Source organism: Pyrus communis, chromosome 6, assembly GCF_963583255.1.
Source record: "Pyrus communis chromosome 6, drPyrComm1.1, whole genome shotgun sequence".
In the NCBI taxonomy this organism is placed as follows: Eukaryota; Viridiplantae; Streptophyta; class Magnoliopsida; order Rosales; family Rosaceae; genus Pyrus; species Pyrus communis.
The window spans coordinates 25,767,717-25,786,077 of NC_084808.1; the positions used below are offsets into that span (position 1 = coordinate 25,767,717).

Genomic DNA, 18,361 nt, shown 5'->3' on the forward strand with positions numbered 1-18,361 from the left:
AGCTTCACCCTATATTTATATACAGATACACTAATTTTCATTATTTTAGTGATTACTAGCTTAAACCCACACACTTTGTGCGCGTGTGTGTGTGTGTTTTTTTTTTATGGTTTTTTCTTGGAAAATATATGGGAAAAAGAAGTTGCATAGAAATGGTGAAAGAGAGAGGGAACGTGGGAGTAGGAAGATGTTTATATTTTTATTTTAAATAAGAGATATGTTATAATGATGACCGAAAAAAAAAAAAAAAAGCCAAGTTAGTTTGTGTGAAATTATAATACGTAATTTGGGTTCATAATTTTTTAATAAATAAAGTGATGTTAATTAGAGTAAAAAATGGTCGAACCAAGTAGCGAAAGAAAAAATGATATCAAGACTTTGCAAAAGACCAAAACAGTGTTCTTTGTGGTTTCCCACCGTTTAACGCTTCGACGCGAAGTTTTTCAAATCCATCACTCCCAGCACTTTCTCTCCCGTTTCAAATTTTCTCGGCGAATTTTCTCGCACTTTCCGGCATTCTTCCCAAACAGAAAGTTTCCGCTTCCGCTTCTTCTCCTCACAAGGTGATTTTTAACCTTTGTCCTTATTATTCATATCTCTAATTTTAAGTCCTCTGTTAGTCATCTTCATAATTTTATCCTTTTACTGTAGCTTGCGTCCCGAGTTGTTCTTCTTCGGCTGCTTCCGCGTTCGGATCTGTCCAGTCCGGTCGCTTGCTTCTTGCTTCAATCGATTCGAGAACTGTTTGGTTGCCGAGAAAGTTGACGATTCTATCAGAATCGAGCTTAGCATAGTGTGCCGTTTTAGTAACAAGACGATCGGAGGTATTGATTTTCTTACTCCAAAACTTTATGGTTCGTAATTCGAAATTCGAAATTAAGCTTCAAATGAATCAGAGAAGAAAATGTTGGATTGATTACTCGACCGAGAAATCTAATTCACTTTATTTTCCGTAATTTCGTTAGAATTTATTACTTCAAGAGCTGTGAGATTGTAGGTTTCAATTTTTCAGTATGGTCCCTGAACTTCTAATAATTGCAGTATCGTAGCTACTCGTAGGGATTTGACCAGTTGGTCTGTGGATATTTTTGACAAGGAATTAACTGCTACTGTTTGTATTTTGTTGAAATGTCTTAAAATATTATATGTTTTTCTTTTTAATGGAAATTTTCAACTTTTTTAGAGCAACTTTCCTCACACTGGATAATGTTGATCACTCAAAGATAAATAACTCGCCACTCTAAAGAATCTACCAAAGAGATACGAGTTTAGAAGTAATTCTCAATTTCTGGATAATGTCTTTCCGTACATGAGGAGGGATTTTAAATAGTCTGGGCATGGAACAACCTTCCGTGAATAGGCTAACCCTTATTAACGATTGTATGAACTATGACTTCAAAATGTGCATAAACTTAATTTAATACTGATCATGAACTTAAATGAAAACATTGAACAAGCTTTTAATGAAATATGATGAATGACCATGTAATAATTAGACAAGTCCAGATTCGGTGCCATCTCTGGTGCTTCTGGAAATAGTTGGGGATGCAAAGTGGACATTTAGGATTTAGATCGAGATAAGTTGCGAACGAAACGATTGAAGTTGGGTACCTTGAGAATTATATGTATGCATAGCATTGCTTATTCATTTTCGTCTGATTTTTCAGTTGCTGATTTTTGTAAGTTCTTGTAGACTGATTAATTTGGGTTTTGGTTCAGTGTGGTAGTGTCTCTGGAAGATAGAGTTGTTGGCAGAGCCATAGTTGGTTTCTCTTTGGATGGCAGTCTAAAAAGGAAGATGTGAAACATTTACTTGACACTTGACAGAAGTAGAGATCCTTCCACGTGTACCAGTATACATCTTGTGACCTGTTGATTTCTTACCAAAGATCCTTAGCTATTTGCATGTGGCAGATCATTCTTCTCTCTCTTTTTAAGCACCTGGTCTCTTGGATTTTCCTGTGAGTGATTGACGTTTAGTGATTCATGCGCGTGATTCTCAAAAGATGTTAATTGGGCTGCATGATGATCAATAACTTGGGAAGTTGGGCTAAGAGCTGTTGATGCAATTTCGTAATCCCCAGAATGAAGAAATCATATGGCAGTATTGTGGCTGCATGTCTATTCATGCTGCTAGTTTTGAGATATGGCATCATAAACTATCCTGCTGGGGATAGTTTCTTAACCAATGCATTCTACACGAATATTAGTAATCCTCTTGAATGGTTAGATACTACTCCACCTGCAGTTCAGAATCCAGAGAATGCTTCTGAAGTGATTTCTGGAGAGACTATAGCCCTTAGCCTCTTTGCTCAGAGGAATGTATCCAATGAAGAGCGGCAAACTATGCATACATGGAACCTTTTGAAACATCTGATTAATCAAGCTCAGGGTTTGCCTAATGGGGTGGATGCTATAAAGGAAGCTGGAGTTGCATGGAATAGTCTTATGGCTTCGGTTGAAGAGCAAAGACTTGGTCACACAAATGAAATTTCACCTGGGAAAGCAAAAGAAAAGCAATGTCCTCATTTTCTTAATAAAATGAATGGGACAGGAATCGACAATAGTGTTTCTAAGTTGCGGGTCCCTTGTGGCCTAACTCAAGGTTCTTCAATTACAGTTATTGGCATTCCGAATGGATTTCTTGGAAACTTTCGAATTGACTTGACAGGGGAGCCTCTTCCAGGGGAGCCCGACCCACCCGTTATATTGCATTATAATGTTAGGCTAAATGGTGATAAGGTAACTGAGGACCCCGTAATTGTCCAGAACACATGGACTGTTGCTCATGATTGGGGTGAAGAGGAGCGTTGCCCGTCCCCAACTCCTGAAAAGAATAATAAAGGTAACTTGCTGCCTCTTTTTCTATTAGTCGATCATATCAAAGATTTAGTATGTAGATTTGTTTGACATATTACAGTTGATAATTCATTGACTTATTGTGCCTGGTGACAAATAGTGGAATTGCTGTTACAGTAACATGACACAGTTTGTCAATAGCTTTGTAGCCCATTCTTCCTTTTCTCGTCATGGTGTGCATCCAACAGATAAACTCTTTTCTTTACCAGTAATGCATATTATGTTCGACCCTTTTAAATAGAAATTAGGACTTTGTTAGTCCAAGAAAGTTGACAATTGCATTACCCACGTTAGACACAGAATTTCTGCTATAAGTTAAGAAAAATATTCAACCCATATTTTGCCTAAAGAATTCGATTTATCCAGAAGAAGACTGTCTTCAATACACTATTTGGTGCAGTTACTGGTGATAATTGTCTATAATTCTTTTCATGTTCGGGTGATAGCATGCAACTTATCGTAATGTTTCCATGTGAAACCATGCTCAGTTACTTGTTTCTGTATATAGTTTATAAGGCCTATTTATTGTTACTCTTACTTTATCTTAAATTGTTAATGATTGCCAGTGGATGAATTGGACCAATGCAACAAGATTGTTGGAAAAACTGAAGAGCAGACGATGCGTTCCAATGTTTCAAGGCAGGCTTCAACTGCGCAAGACAGATCAAAGTCCAGAAAATACTTTCCATTTAAGCAAGGGTATCCGTTTGTTGCTACACTTAGAGTGGGTTCAGAAGGAATCCAAATGACTGTTGATGGGAAGCATCTAACATCTTTTGCATTCCGCGAAGTAAGTTCTTCAAATTTAATTTTTTTTGTTGCTTTTGGAATTAAAAGGTAAAGTCCCAATGAATTCATATGCTGTTTTCCTGGTTTTCTATTCAGACTTTGGAGCCATGGCTTGTTAATGAAATAAGGCTATCTGGGGATTTGAAATTAGTTTCTGTCCTAGTCAGCGGTTTACCCACATCAGAGGAGTCGGAGCACATAATTAATTTAGAAGAACTCAAATCTGCACCTCTCTCTCCTCACAAACAAATGGATCTCTTTATTGGTGTTTTCTCTACCGCAAACAATTTTAAACGAAGGATGGCAGTTCGAAGAACATGGATGCAGTATGCAGCTGTGCAATCAGGGGCGGTTTCAGTTCGCTTTTTTGTTGGTTTGGTGAGCTCACATGTGAAACCTTGTTCTTCGTTATTACAGCAGTTCTTTTCTCCATCATCGGGCGTGTTGCTCGTTAATGTGCAAAATTTATGACTGTTTTCACCAAAACATATTTGTGCCGTCTTTTCTATATCCTCGTTATGTTTTCTTTGAGTCCTTTTGCTAAATTATTCATCAAGTTTGTAACGTAATGCAGCATAAGAACCAAATAGTGAATGAGGAACTTTGGAACGAGGCACAAACCTATGGAGACATACAGCTGATGCCTTTTGTTGATTACTATGGCCTCATTACCTGGAAAACTTTGGCCATCTGCATCTTTGGGGTAAAATCCTTACTTTTTCTTGAGTGCGTGGCGTGGGGATATCTCTTCTTTTTCTAATTGATTTGATTGCTTCAACAGACGGAGGTTGTTTCAGCAAAGTTTGTTATGAAGACGGATGACGATGCATTTGTTCGTGTGGATGAAGTGCTAGCTTCCTTACACAGGATCAAAGTGAATCGTGGCTTGCTCTATGGCCTCATTAACTCAGATTCTCGACCTCATCGAAGTCCAGATAGCAAGTGGTATATCAGCAATGAGGTAATTTTCTACACTTTGCCAACTTTGCAAGCTGTGGTACAACCGAGTTTGTTCCCCAAATTAGGAATCAAATTACAATATCTTAAATTGATGCGTAGTTTATCGTTGTAAAAGGTTAAAGAAATTGTATTCTGCTTCTCACATTTTTTTTTCCCGTTCGCTGTGTCTGCTGCGTTAATGAAGGAATGGCCCGAAGCAACTTACCCACCTTGGGCGCACGGTCCTGGTTATGTGATATCGAATGACATAGCAAAGGCGGTTTCGCAGCGATATAAAAGGGGAAGATTAAAGGTAAGAAACAATCATTTTACAACCAGTCTATCACTATAGCTTCTCAATCAAAAGGATTCCAGTATCTGAAAGAGAACACTGCTTTGTTATGATCAGATGTTTAAGCTGGAAGATGTGGCGATGGGTATCTGGATCGCGAATATGAAAAAGGAGGGTCTAAATGTACGGTATGAGAAGGAAGAGAAGGTCTACAACGAAGGATGCAAGGACGGGTATGTCGTTGCACATTACCAAGGTCCCCGGGAGATGCTTTGTCTCTGGCAGAAAATTCAAGAAGGGCAAGTTGCTAAATGCTGTGGTGGTGATAGGTAGACACAGCTAGATCATTCGTTCCATATCGGAACCTTTTAGTTGCGATCAACCTCCGAAGCTGAAGAGAGAAGTCTTGGTTAGCCCGATCATTTTGTCTGAGAGTAGATGACCGAGATTGACCAAAGCCGAGACCCTACCAAGGCGCTAACTAAAAGAGGAGAGAGTTATTTCAGTAACGAGCCTACGATTGCTGTATATTTTAGTTAATACTATGTAGCGATGCCATAGGATATAGTATAACAGAGGTGGAGTTGATGTATAGAATTCACGCGCATACAAATCTATCTTGACAAGAAACCATGCTGAGAAATTGCAATCTCGAATGCCTGAATCCTTTCCCCAGTAGCAAAACCGTTGCGATCATAAGATGATATTTCATGTTTGTTGAGTTCATTGCAGGCCTTGACGAGCTCCTCACCGAGACGTTTAGCAGCTTCCTACAAAAGTTTAGGCAGAACAGAGTTAGAGAACTTGCACCGTGCACTACCAAATAGTTCTGCGAATCGAAAATGGCTGAGATCGCGCCGCTCGAGCTAGAAGTCTACTTACACTGGTACTACAATCGGGGCTCTGACGAATAGATTTCTGCAGGGTGCTTCCGTAAAACAAACAATTCTTGTTTTGGTCATCTACCAGCATTGCATACAACTGTTTATCTGAACAGAATACTGAAAGCCTCGGTCTCTTGGACGTGCCGTTATACTGATTCAGAAGCGAAAACAAGACCGCAATTCCAGCGGATCAGAAACCAAAGCAACCAATACACGCATATTTCATCAAATGCAGGGAAGATGACAATGACATTACCTTCTTCTGCATTCTTCTGTTTCGAGTTTTCGCACTATCCATCCTGGCATTCCCCCTCGCTCTCATAACAAACGGCTTCACCGAGAAACCTACACGAAACCCAAGCTTTAACGGTACACCAGTAACACAGAGTTGCATGCACAGCAGCACAAGTAGTGTAAGTTGGGATCATTCACTTGTTCTTCCAGTCTGCTGCATGGGTTGAATTTGAAAGATGGAAGCTGCCGAACGAAGATCCAAAAACGCAGAAGTCGAGAACTTGAGAGCAGCAGCATTCGCAAGAGCCATACCCACACCACTTTATGTTCAAAAGAAGGTCGTTGAGGAATTTCATCAAACACCTTGCGTGCGGTCTTTTCAGAAAGTTAAAATTGCGCTAATTTTAGAAGTTTCGTAACGGGGGCGTATTCTGGCGCAGAGGCACAGTTTCCGGTTTGGCGGCTCTCTTGAATCTTCTTAGTATGGATTACTCAAGAAATCCACAGGGATCGGGCTTGAATGTACCAAAAGCGATGTCGTATTAACTAGGCGAGGGTGCATTTCAAATTTCTATTTATTTTATTGGGATTTCATTTTTTAATTCATACTTCGATTTAATGACAACAAAATTAAAATTATGTAAAAAATAAAAATAAAAGTGTGAATATCGTTATTTTTTAAAAATATTTTGGAATAAACAAAAATAATAATTTTAGTTCATACACCACGTGTAGTGTGACAGTAATCTCACCTACCTTGTCTACCGAAAGGGATACTCGCATCCGGATTCTTTTCATTTAATCTTACTTATCAAATAATTTAGATCTTTAAAATTTAATCTAACGATTATAAATAAAGACTTGCTTTAAAAGTTATAATAATTTTAATAGTTTAATCAAATTTTAAATGTGTAAATTGTTTGACGTAAAGATTACGTGGAAGGCATCCAGAAGTTCCAGATCTTTCTACACCCTTCTTCTTCCTTAAGTGGTCATGCTCCCCTCACCTCTTTAATCCTCCCCCTCCCGATCGCTAAACCCCATTCTCTAATTTTTCTAATTTTTTCTCATTCTTCGTTTTCCCCAAAGTTCCCTGAAAATTTCTCTGCTTAAGCTTTCAATCCGAAAAAAACCCACAAGTTTCATGGATTCCGAACCTGAGTTCGCATCCTTTTTTGACTGGCTCACGAGGAGGGGTCGAGATCGAGAGCTCTCTGTGCTCATGCCCTTAATGTTAGGTGCAGTCGCCTCCGCCGCGACACTCGACCCGGAAAACCCAGATGGAGAAAACCCGGAAAGACGAACCCCGCGGGAGCGAATATTTCTCGTCGACCCTTTCAACCAACGCGTGGCGGTGATCGGAGGCGATTCGGACCTGGACTCGCTGCTGCAGGGGCTGGGTGGCAAGGACGGTCAGCCGCCTGCGTCGAAGGCGTCGATCGACGCCATGCCGAGTGTCAAGATTGTCGAGGCGGACGTCGGGTCTGAGTGCTCGATTTGCTTGGAGCAGTTTGAGGTCGACGGCGTGGCGAGGGAGATGCCTTGCAAGCACAGGTTTCATGGGGATTGTATAGAGACGTGGCTGAAGCTTCGTGGGTCGTGCCCGGTTTGCAGGTTTACGATGCCGGTTGAGGAGGAGGAGGTGCGGAAGAAGGGCGGTGAAGCAGGCGGAGAGGGAACGAGGGTCCACGGGGAGATTACGGTTAGGGTTTTTGTTCACAATGGCAGGAGAGCAAGCGAGGGTTCTGAGCAATCCAGCGATGATGAAACGATGCAGAGTTAGAATAAAAGTTGCTTTAGTAAAAATAAAAAATTCTTTTTTTTTCTTATGAATTTGTGGGAACGAGGAGGAATATTGTACAGGATCTCAAAGATTTCAAGGTTCAAAATTAGTTTTATATATTGTGGTAATTCTCATTTTACGGGGAAATTCGCACTTTACTAGTTTTAATTTTTTACTCTTCATTTTTATCTAAAAATTGAGAAATGATAAGTGGGATTTGTCTCGATTTTACGTGATATTGGTACAATATTTTATAATGCGAGCATAAAAAATGATGCAAACACGGTTCATAGGGGGCTTCCCTAAAAAATGACGCCTCGACTTTTGTCTTAATTTTCCGGTTCCGAAATTTATGATCTTGCATTTGCGATAAGAGCACAAGCGGATTAAGGTAATCACAAATTTAATTAAACAATTTAGATTTAATTAAGCAATTTACTCTCTTGGAGAATCGTGATCCCTTGATATCTTCCAAGCATTAGCAAAGTGGCCATTGGATTTGTGCCCGGCGATTGCAGGAACTCTCAACCCCTTCACTCCGTAAACCCTGTAATTCTTGTCAACCAGTGATCCCACGGTGCAGCCGCCATGGTAGTCATAGAAACTCCTCACGTTCTTGCACAGTTGCCTCAGCTCATCTTCACTAGATATTGATTCGTTTCTGCGTTCGATCCCAAGGAAGTAACCGATCGATTCAGACCTCACAATTCGCTCCATCTGCCGACGCAGCTTCGCACATTCTGCCATATCTTTCTCCTTTGCCAAGTAGTTGAATGTGACTGAAGGGTTTTGAGAGCGATTGCTCCAGTTTGAGTGAAATGCAAGCGTTGTCTCTCATTCCTTTGCCAAGTAGTTGAATGTGCCTAATGCCCCTGCAGCTAGTATCACATCGCCCGTTGATAATTTTTTAAGAAATCAAAATGTGATAATCATTTCTCAACATTCAAGGCTAGCTAATTTTTTAAGATAACCATTTCGTTTTTCAGTTGTCCGCTTTTATTTTCAGTTATTCTGAGAAGGGTAAATGGCATACCTCGAATCCATGAAGAACACAAGGCCAAATAAGCAAATGGGAGGAACACAAACAATGAAAATCCCATTGCCATGAACACTCTCTCTGATGCTTGTGTTCTACTAAAGACATTTTTCTTTATTAATAGGCACAAGTCAACAACCGTTTCCTTCTATCTTGCGTGCCGGTCACACTGAAAAATCACTCCTACTAAAGAGGTCTGTATTTAATTGCATTATATCCTCTTGTTCTACTTATTATTTCACCGCATTAATAAACATCGTACTTTTTATAAATACATGGACTTCCTTTAAAATCTAATCTGAATACAATAAATGAATACATAAATTGGTCTATTGGAAACAAGTTAAGAGTTGGAGCGCTTAACCCGAGTTCAAATTACCACAGATGCATTTTATGAAGCTACCAACTCTACTTTGGCGTATCGTTTAACTCAAAAGTTAAAGTTATGTTACCACCTCATGTCATATGAGACTGCATGAAGAAGAGATTAATCTGTCACCAATGTTTTGTGAAGATCGGACAAACGTTTATCGTACACAATTTTACCCTTACTTTACAAAGAAGCTGCTTTCATGACTCTAACCGGTGACCTTTAAATCACAAAAATACATCATTTCCGTTGTGTCAAGTCTCCCCGTTTTACTACCTAATTACTGTTAAATTAATTAAACTAAAACACCAACTGTCCCATCCATTTTCACGCACTAACAATTTAGTCAATGATTCTCCAAAAAAAAAAAACAATTTAGTCAATGATCTTTTGTTCCTATTCTTCTGCCTTATAGTTCAACTTTTACTTGTGAAGTGTGGACTTGGAACTCATACAAATTTCCGGTGAGCACTGAAGTTGGATTTTGGTATTTTCTTTGTGGTTGGTTTGGTTTATCGGAGTCCAAAGAAAATCTTAACTTGACATGATATTTATGGCTAAAAATACAAGTTGATGAAGTCGATCACCTTTCGGGTTTAAGCATTTTCTCTCTCTTGAAGAATCTTCATCCCTTGGTATCTTCCAAGCATTAACAAAGTGGCCATTGGATTTGTGCCCGGTGACTCAAAGAATGTTGATCCATCAACTACTCTCAGTCCCTTAACTCCATAAACCCTGTAATCCTTGTCAACCACTGAGCCCATGGTGCAACCTCCATGGTAGTGATAGAAAGTCCTCACATTCTTCTTGCACAGTTTTCTCAGCTCATCTTCCGCAGACATAAGCTCGTCTTTTCGCTTGCATTCGATCCCCAGGAAGAACGCGATCGATTCAGACCTTACCACTCGCTCAAGCAACTGAGACAGCTTCACACATTCTGCCAAATCTTTCTCGTTTGCCAGATAGTTGAATGTGACTGAAGGGTTTTCTCTGGGGTCAGTGCTGTTCAGCTCAAGCGTTCCTTCTGATTCTGGAAAGGCGATTTCGCAGCTATCGGCATTACTGTTGCATTGGAGCTGACAGGTAAAATTCCTGCCTCAATTATGATCTTGAAGTCATCTGCTATACCGACAACTTTTGGAGGTTCTGGTGGGAAATTTTTCGGTTTAGGATCTGCTAAGAGAGCAATGCCAGGATTGTCTTTCATTCCTTTTCCAACAGCGTCTAAGTCGACAACTAGTTCGATGTTGAAGTTCTTTAGGTGTTGTTGAGGGCCGATGCCACTTAACAACAGAATCTGAGGACTGCCTAGAGCTCCTGCTGCTAGTATCACATCACCCCGTGAGCATGAATTCTCTGGCTGGTTGAGGTGAGCTTCATAAGTTTCACTCGAGTTTCCGTTGCTCTTGATGAATCGTATGCCTCCGGCTATTGTCTCATTTCTGTCACCTGCAAAAACCATTTAGGAATTCAATCATAAAGGGTTGACCAGTTAAGGATAGTGATCTTCACACTTCTATCTTCTCTTCCTGCATTCCGCCCCTTGTTTCTGTCCGTTAATTCCCTTTTGACACATCAACTCCAAAGGCCAATAAGATGTGAAGAGTGCAGGTGGAGAAAAGGGGGTGCAGAAACTCGCCGTTAAGAAATACTACCAGTTTTATGCTTGCCTTTTCTGTGAAAGATGACATTCTTCACAGTTGCATTCAGAAGAACTGTGATATTGTTCGGATTTCCTGCCTCTAGAAGATCAGCTGAGGTGTGTCTTCTTCCCTGTTCATCAAACACACTTGCACCGACCTTTGTTCCCTCGATGTGATCCAAACTAAAACCATTGTTAGGGAAAACCCCTGCCTCAAGAAAGCTAAACTCAGCAGCATACTGCCACGGGGTCAGTTCGGGTTTAAAGATGACTCTAGATTCGACCCATTGATAAGCATTTGTTACCATCTCCTTATCCCATGCAACCTTTTCGACAAAATCCTCACTTGCTCTGCTGTAAAACCCGCCATTTATAGCTAATGCTCCTCCTCGAACTCTGCCTCTGAGATTGCTCACACCGTCATTGGACACTAAGCTTTGTGCAACTGATGTATATTGATAAGTTTGGAGCAATGAGAATCCCTAGTCCTTTGTATCCAACACCAAGGGATTTCCATATGGTGAACCTCCTCGTTCCACCAAGAGCACTGAGAATTTCTCCGACAGGGTTGCAGCTAGGGGACAGCCTGCAGTACCTCCTCCAATGACAACGTAGTTGAAGGACTTGCCCGAAACTTCATTGACATCTGAACTCATATGGGGTAATGTTTGCCCTGCGATTACGAAAACAGGACATCAATACAGAACATTCAAGCTTCTAAAATGAGATGTTGGTGAAAGTAAACAGGGTTAGTGACAAACCTTGAATCCATGAAGAACACAAAACCAAGATAACAATTAGGAGGAACAGATAGAATAAAAAGCTCGTCACTTTGAATAGTTAGTGTTTAGCATTAGAAACTCCAAGATTGGTGCTTTCATATAACAGGATTAGGAAGATAAAGGTATGAATTGTATATTCGAGTTTTTCTACCATACATTACTCAACTGGACGGCTAGATTTAAATATTTTAGACGAAACTTCCATATTTGACGGTCTGAAGGATCTCGCCGGTCCAATGCATTCCATACGTTGACGCATTGTGGAGCGGTCGTAGCTTATTGTCATGTGGGGGACCTAAACTTGAGTGAGTTCTTTGATATTGATTAGCTAACATGCGCGTGCTTAGTTCATAATTTTGTTTTCTATGATTATTTCTCACCCTCCTCCTCCTCTGCTTGTCCCTTGACAAACATCGAAAAGAAATATTTCAAGAGTGCTTGACATGATTAGATAGAGAGAGCTAATTCTCTAGGCAAATTAGGTTAATCAGATCTCAGAAGCATTAAGCAATAAGCAGTTTCCATCCGGTGTTCAAACACGCATGTTCGTGCACACACGTGCGAGAGAGAGCGAGAGCGAGAAAGAGATGTATCCACACAATATATTATACCTTCTTTTGATATGAATATACTTTCAAAAGTGCCATACATATATAACAGTGTACATACATGTATATAAACAAAAGACTAGGACCGGAGGGAATTAAGTTTTCTCCATAAACTGTATATAACTAAACCAGATGGCTCCAAAAGCATTTGAGGAATCAGATTCCCTTGCAGTTCAAGTCTATTACTTTCGGTCCCGAATCAATGTTGTCACCCTGATATTTGCTATTCAGATCAATAGTAGCCAAAAATCCAGACTTTCTCAGATGGTTTCCACCTTTATCTCTTTGTGTTTGTGTTCTTTTAGCAACTGGTTGCTTTACAGATACACCGTCAGAAATCGGAATGCTGCTTCTCTTTCTCCCGAAAACATGATTGCTTGCTGAATTGTTCCATGCCTTATTGTCCGGGTGGGTGGCCATTAATGGTAGTTCAACACAGGTTGCATTAGAATTTTCAGGGAGCTTCTCCTCCTTCCTTCCTGAACTTTCGGAAGATGTCAAGGAACTGTCCATTGAGCCTCTCATTTGCTTCCGCTCCACGTCTTTTAGGGTTGAAGTTCCTGTTGCTGTTAACTCTGATAACGAAGAACTCGGACATCCATTGCTAACCATTGAAACTAGCTGGGTGAGTTCAGCCTTTGCAAGTTCTACTCCCACTGAAGAAGAACTATACCCTGAAAGAGTTTCTTGCGCTTTCTTCAATACCGACTGCAAATACTTCCCTTGAGCTTCAATTCTCAGCTGAAGATGTCTCTGCACCTGAAAACAAAACTCCGGCTTTAAGTACTGATACTTTTTCAATCTTTTTATGAATCGAAGATGGGAACATGGTATTCGTTTATCGATTTTACCTCAATTTGTTCATGAAGTTTCCTCTGCACTTCCATTTGCAATTGGAGAGACTGAGCTATCTGCAAGCTTCTGATATAAACATAACAACGCTTAATCAATAGGGAGGTCTTTGTGCTGTCATTTTTCCATCTAAATTCATCAAAGAGATTGGGATCTATTTCTAACTATATTACTCATTAATCTGACTGTGATCTTCATCGCTGATATCCGCGCCGAAATGACCATCACTGCTCTGAATCTCCTTGCAATCTGCATCAAAGTAGAGGACAAATATAAAGAATCGACGAAGATTAAAGAATGAGCAACAAATGATGATCCTCTACAGTTTTCGGAATCCAATGTAATGGACTCACCTTCTTGCTTGATGTCAGCGGAGTTCTCGGACTGTTGGCTTTTCCCTAGCCTGTATTTCTGCACCAGAACACAACAGAGTTTGAGAATTACGCTTTTCGATCGTGATCTGGACAAAGATTAGATGTGACGAAACTCGAGAGAGAAAGTGCCTGTAAGTGGCTCTTTAGGTGGTACAAAGTGAGTCCATGAATTCCCATCATCCTCATCAAACTCTTTGGTGTGGCCTCTGTCCATACATGAAACATATATATATATACACACACACACATTAGAACTTCGTATTGTATTGTATAAGACACTAAAAATAAGAATTAGGCGAGATCAGCTCCTCAGTGAAGGTCACAAGATGCGAACATCCACCCTCGATCCTAAAGAAGAGGGGACATGACCTACACTTCCAAGAGCCCCCACCCGTCCCCCTACATCACCAAGCTTATATACTCAACTATCTGCCCCTCCAAGCTGACTGACAGCCTCGACGAATCGCTGATGAAGCTCTGGAGTCCACTTCAGCCGCGGCTTCGCGTCGGTGGATAAAACCAAATTCATATTCTGGTTTTGCATATTCTGATGAACCATTTTTGTTGGGGTGGTGGATGAGAGAGAGAGATGGCAAGTTGCAGGAACATAAATATATAATGGCGGTTCTGGTTTCTATAATCCAAGCTATAAGGGAAGGGGAGTTTCAAGGTCTGGTCTTTATAATTTGGGAGGGGAGGGGATGGGACTAGTAGTTGTAGGGGTGTCCTATGTTCTCATTCCATATCCGGAAACATAAGTGGGGTTATGTCGGAGGCAGAGAATATATGCCATGAGCTGTACTTCCTCCTTTCCTCCATTTCTCTCTCTATCATTTCATACCAACTTTTTTTCTAAAAAAATTCAAAAAATAATTTTATTTTCTTTGCTTCTTTGACTTGAAAGAGGTAGGGAGAATCTCTGATGCAACAAAAACAAGAGAGAGAGTTCAATTTGTGACAGAGCCTTAAAAGCAGAGAAAAAAGGAAAAGTGTATGGTTTGTTCTTATCCCTCTCTCTCTCTCCTCATCGTATCTCTCTAGTTTCTCTCTCTAGACTCTATGCATGATTCCCTGATGAATAAGAAACCCCACCATCATCGCTCTCGTTAATGGTTCTCCTGGTTTTAACCATTTTTTCTATGATCTCATATTGAAGTGTAGAAATTTGATCAAAGATAATTGGAGTCGCAATTTACAGCATGTTTATAGAGATAGATTTTCAAGAGCTTGCAAAATCTCTTTTTTGTTTAGTTCGGACATCTTTCTAACAAACTTCTCTGAAATCACTAAAATTAAACTAATTATTCGTTAGTGTTTATTTTCTATTTTGCTTCCATGTTACCGAAAAACCCCACCATGACGAATAATAATGGGGCAACTTTGCTAATAGTGCGAGAAGCAATGCAATGCAGCTAAAAAATAATTATAATTATAAATAATAAATAAGTTGATGGGGACGTCATAATTGGATTTTCTTTTTCTTTTTCTTTTGGTGATTGAAAGGGAAATGGGGATTTCTTTTTCTTTTTTATATTTCTTTCCCATTTCTTTTTGTTTTATATTTTTTGGGTATTTCTTGTTGTGAGGAAGGGTGGTGTGATTGGCACATTCCTTTTGTTCTTTGCAAGGATGGAGGAATCAACGAATCTAACGTTGGATTTTGGGACCCCAAACCATAACCTTTTTTTTTTCTCCTATAGAAGTATTCCCACATAAAGTGAACCAAATCACACCAATTTTATTGAAATAATAGACACATTTGGTAATCATGACACGTGTAGTAATCATCAGAATTCTGTATATTACAGTGGTTAAAACGAGGACAATATCTTACTAAATTGATTGGGATATATATGACAATTTAGTATTTTTTTTTTTGCATATGTAAGATTATCCAAATACGGGAGAATCTAGTTGCCCAATTACAAAGGTTAATACATGGCACTAAATGCCTCACGAGGTTACATCAATCAATGGTTCCTGCCTTGGATGTATCAGAGACAGGGAATCAAAAGTACAAATGCACTTGTTTTTTTTTTTACGACGATATTTCAAACTACCTTGATATAAAATGGTAAAGAATTTAAACTCGGGTACAAAGGATAAAACTCTGAATAAGTATTGTCATGGTACAAAGCAACACAAACCTCTCTCTCTTCTTTTTCTCTCTCTAAACAAATGGAAATGACATAAAGGGCAATCTACAGGTTCTCACTCTGCATGAAATTCTCAAAAAGAAATATATTCCAAAGGGATTGTTAGCTTTAATTCTGTAATCCATATCCAATGAACTGAATAAAAAGAAAATTTTGATCAGAAAAGTGAAGAAGAAAAAAGAAAAGGAGGTCACAAATCACAGTGGCCAACAACAAATCGTAAAAGTCGATCGATATTGGATTGATCTCGGGATTTCTTGGGTTGTCGTCAAGAGTTTGATCACTGGAATCAAAATCCAATGATTATTGATCTTCCAAGGACTTGCCATCCCAGTGCTTAACATTCACTTGGTCTGCCTGCTGCATAAATACACAAATGTCCCAGGATTCAAAGTTCAAATACTAATTTAATTACTTCTTAACACATTAATCTAATCAACAAACTAGACGATGCATACGTTGTCGTCTTTGAGACTGTTCAAGCATTTGATCCTAAACTCATTAGCACAATCCTTGGATACAAGACAATGACATGGTCACATGGAAAAGTACTTTCACTAATCAGGTTGTTACTCTCATCATTCCTGCAGCTAAAATGGTTAACCGAAAGATTGCACCATTGGGACCTACGAGTGGCGGGGTCTAGGTTCCCGGTGGTAGTGGAGGGTTCTTCCTGAGCAAGCATTTGCTTCTCCTCTATGGAGCTAACATATCCCTAGTGGCAAGCTCATAGTTCACGTTCAAAGAAAGGAATATAATCATTGACAAATTCTGATGGTAATGTGGCCCGAATGTTTGAAAAACAAGAAAAGAAGCAAGAGTTATTGGCGTACCTTTCTCTTTAACCAGCTGCTGCTTGGAGTTCCTTTCATCGCTTTAATATATTCCATGACCAGTAAAGGAGATTCTAGGATGATGCCGAAATGGCCCCTGGTATTTTTCGGTCAGTAGGAGAAGGTCCAGTGAATCAAAAAGCCATATGAACAAAGGTGCCTCTCATCAAGTATTATGCTTCAAGGGACCCCATTAGTGGAGATCTCACAATACAAAAGCATGGAGATAGAAGAAGATGAGAAGAATATGGCCTCAGGAATCAAGAAAGGCGAAACAAAAGGAACCTGTCAAAATCCCACCAAAAGAAAACCAAAAACAATTGTTGGCAATGTGGTGTAGAAATCACAGTCGCTTACTGAAAATAACGTGAGCAATATGTCACCAATCAATTTCTTTATGTAACGAGTCCATGGTTATGGGCTTCGTCTTTATGTATAAATGACAACTTACATACTTTCATGCACCTCAATTTTTTGAAGAGCTATAGTGAAATGCACAAGGAACACTCCTCCCCAAAATCGAAGAACAGTTGCATTAATCATACGAGCATGTTTGTGAAGCGTCTTCATAAACATTTTGCAACCACTGTTGATGTCCTTGTTTTTGCATGAATTCTACACGAACAAATAGTCAGATAAAAACGCTACACCTAAAAAATTGGCTTCTTTCTATTGTGTTGGACACAATTTTTTTTATTTTATGGCCTAGTATTTAATGCAAGTACAAGGAAAATGTAAGACAAAACTCCTCGTTGAGATCCGATTTTACTACGATGGAGCCATTATGAACTGAAAAGAGTGTCCAACTGCAGTGAATTCAGCCATCTCAAATGACTTGATAAACAAAGCGGCAAGCTCTTAATATCAAGCTTTAATATTTAAGCATATGTAATGAGAATAATAAACAATGAAACCTGTCAAAAGATCAAACTAAAAGCATGAACCAAATGTTTGTGTTACTTCTAGAAGGAACACATCTGGAGAGCCGACAAGCCAATGTTTGGAGCTATCAAATTGCTGTTGAACTTTCTGACAATATAACTTCTCCTTATAGGGTATGCTTAGCTGATCGTGCAAGCTTTAGGTTCGTTATACATCTTAGGATGTAGCAAGCTACACATAGATATATACAGGGTCTACCAAGCGCATGTTTAATTAGCGTATAGTGGATATATCAAGACGGTACATATTTCACAATCGTAGAATATGTACGAGGCACACCATCTTTGTCAAGACCCCACAACATGGACAAAACACAATCATGAAGAATATTCCCTCAAATAATTCAGGCAAGACCATGTTATTTTCAATGGAACAATACAACGGATGCAAAAATACCTCTTGGTTGACATCCATGAATCCAAGACATAGCAGCATGACGCAGGTACCTGGAGAGGCAAGGCCTTGGTTAATTGGTAGAAATTCTCAAGAAAACAAATAGGGTACCTCTAATTTCTACTTGATTCATTGAGAAGTTGATGTTTTCCTGACATTTTGGATATAATATAAAATTTTATAGCTATTACCGTTACTCTATTGTTATTAGTATTAGTATGCTTATTGTTATAGTTTGCTAGCAGCATTAGATACAGAATCTAACAACTATTTCCAGCAAAAGGATATGATGTATATGGTACCTCATAGATCCTCATCAATCTCTAAGTAACAATCGTTCTATATACTATAACTTCAGAGAAACGTCTTCACTGAAAAACAACATGTTCTCCTAGAGAGACACTCACCACACGCATTTCAGTGACTTGTATCTTGAAAATTCCAGAGACCAAGTTCTATGAGCCAAACGCCGGCTGCTTCCATAACAGGAGTAACAATGATTTAGAACTTGGAGCCATCTAACTTTGCAACGGTTTCACCTTGAACCCTTTTTTCTTCTATCTTTCTAAGCAACAAGAAAAGCTAAGAAGGAC

General features: G+C 39.4%; 4 protein-coding genes and 1 pseudogene across 4 annotated transcripts; 2 read left to right on the top strand and 3 right to left on the bottom strand.

Annotated features, from left to right (window-relative positions):
- The first annotated feature begins 358 nt into the window (after positions 1–358).
- Positions 359–5,525, top strand: LOC137737955 (beta-1,3-galactosyltransferase GALT1-like). Its single transcript, XM_068477544.1, has 9 exons — positions 359–563; positions 652–824; positions 1,720–2,845; positions 3,426–3,649; positions 3,745–4,026; positions 4,223–4,351; positions 4,430–4,609; positions 4,793–4,900; positions 4,997–5,525. The coding sequence occupies exons 3-9, from the start codon at positions 2,086–2,088 to the stop codon at positions 5,210–5,212; spliced, it is 1,899 nt and encodes a 632-aa protein (XP_068333645.1). The 5' UTR covers positions 359–563; positions 652–824; positions 1,720–2,085; the 3' UTR covers positions 5,213–5,525.
- LOC137737956 (uncharacterized) lies at positions 5,494–6,585 on the bottom strand. Its single transcript, XM_068477545.1, has 3 exons — positions 6,020–6,585; positions 5,762–5,914; positions 5,494–5,649 (listed from the first exon to the last, which is right to left on the bottom strand). The coding sequence occupies exons 1-3, from the start codon at positions 6,155–6,157 to the stop codon at positions 5,494–5,496; spliced, it is 447 nt and encodes a 148-aa protein (XP_068333646.1). The 5' UTR covers positions 6,158–6,585.
- A 415-nt stretch (positions 6,586–7,000) lies between these two features.
- LOC137738210 (E3 ubiquitin-protein ligase MPSR1-like) lies at positions 7,001–8,006 on the top strand. Its single transcript, XM_068477841.1, has one exon. The coding sequence runs from the start codon at positions 7,142–7,144 to the stop codon at positions 7,778–7,780; it is 639 nt and encodes a 212-aa protein (XP_068333942.1). The 5' UTR covers positions 7,001–7,141; the 3' UTR covers positions 7,781–8,006.
- Positions 8,007–9,775: 1,769 nt separating this feature from the next.
- Positions 9,776–12,024, bottom strand: LOC137736315 (protein HOTHEAD-like; annotated as a pseudogene).
- A 168-nt stretch (positions 12,025–12,192) lies between these two features.
- On the bottom strand, positions 12,193–14,271 carry LOC137737783 (myb family transcription factor PHL8-like). Its single transcript, XM_068477336.1, has 6 exons — positions 13,871–14,271; positions 13,574–13,650; positions 13,424–13,481; positions 13,244–13,319; positions 13,070–13,139; positions 12,193–12,977 (listed from the first exon to the last, which is right to left on the bottom strand). Exons 1-6 carry the CDS (start codon positions 14,001–14,003, stop codon positions 12,375–12,377), a joined length of 1,017 nt encoding a protein of 338 aa, XP_068333437.1. The 5' UTR covers positions 14,004–14,271; the 3' UTR covers positions 12,193–12,374.
- Between the last annotated feature and the right edge of the window lie 4,090 nt (positions 14,272–18,361).

What these genes read in the sequence shown, in the direction of transcription:
- LOC137738210 (XM_068477841.1), top strand. Translation starts at nt 7,142, where the DNA reads ATGGATTCCGAACCTGAGTTCGCATCCTTTTTTGACTGGCTCACGAGG.
- LOC137737956 (XM_068477545.1), bottom strand. Translation starts at nt 6,157, where the DNA reads ATGCAACTCTGTGTTACTGGTGTACCGTTAAAGCTTGGGTTTCGTGTA. An exon ending in ACAGAAGAATGCAGAAGAAG is followed by an intron (nt 5,915 to 6,019) that starts GTAATGTCATTG and finishes CTTCTGAATCAG; the next exon opens with TATAACGGCACGTCCAAGAG. An exon ending in GCCCCGATTGTAGTACCAGT is followed by an intron (nt 5,650 to 5,761) that starts GTAAGTAGACTT and finishes AAACTTTTGTAG; the next exon opens with GAAGCTGCTAAACGTCTCGG.
- LOC137737783 (XM_068477336.1), bottom strand. Translation starts at nt 14,003, where the DNA reads ATGGTTCATCAGAATATGCAAAACCAGAATATGAATTTGGTTTTATCC. An exon ending in TCAGCTTGGAGGGGCAGATA is followed by an intron (nt 13,651 to 13,870) that starts GTTGAGTATATA and finishes ATGTATGGACAG; the next exon opens with AGGCCACACCAAAGAGTTTG. An exon ending in AACTTCATGAACAAATTGAG is followed by an intron (nt 12,978 to 13,069) that starts GTAAAATCGATA and finishes TTTTGTTTTCAG; the next exon opens with GTGCAGAGACATCTTCAGCT.
- LOC137737955 (XM_068477544.1), top strand. Translation starts at nt 2,086, where the DNA reads ATGAAGAAATCATATGGCAGTATTGTGGCTGCATGTCTATTCATGCTG. An exon ending in TGGCCATCTGCATCTTTGGG is followed by an intron (nt 4,352 to 4,429) that starts GTAAAATCCTTA and finishes TTGCTTCAACAG; the next exon opens with ACGGAGGTTGTTTCAGCAAA. An exon ending in ATAAAAGGGGAAGATTAAAG is followed by an intron (nt 4,901 to 4,996) that starts GTAAGAAACAAT and finishes TGTTATGATCAG; the next exon opens with ATGTTTAAGCTGGAAGATGT.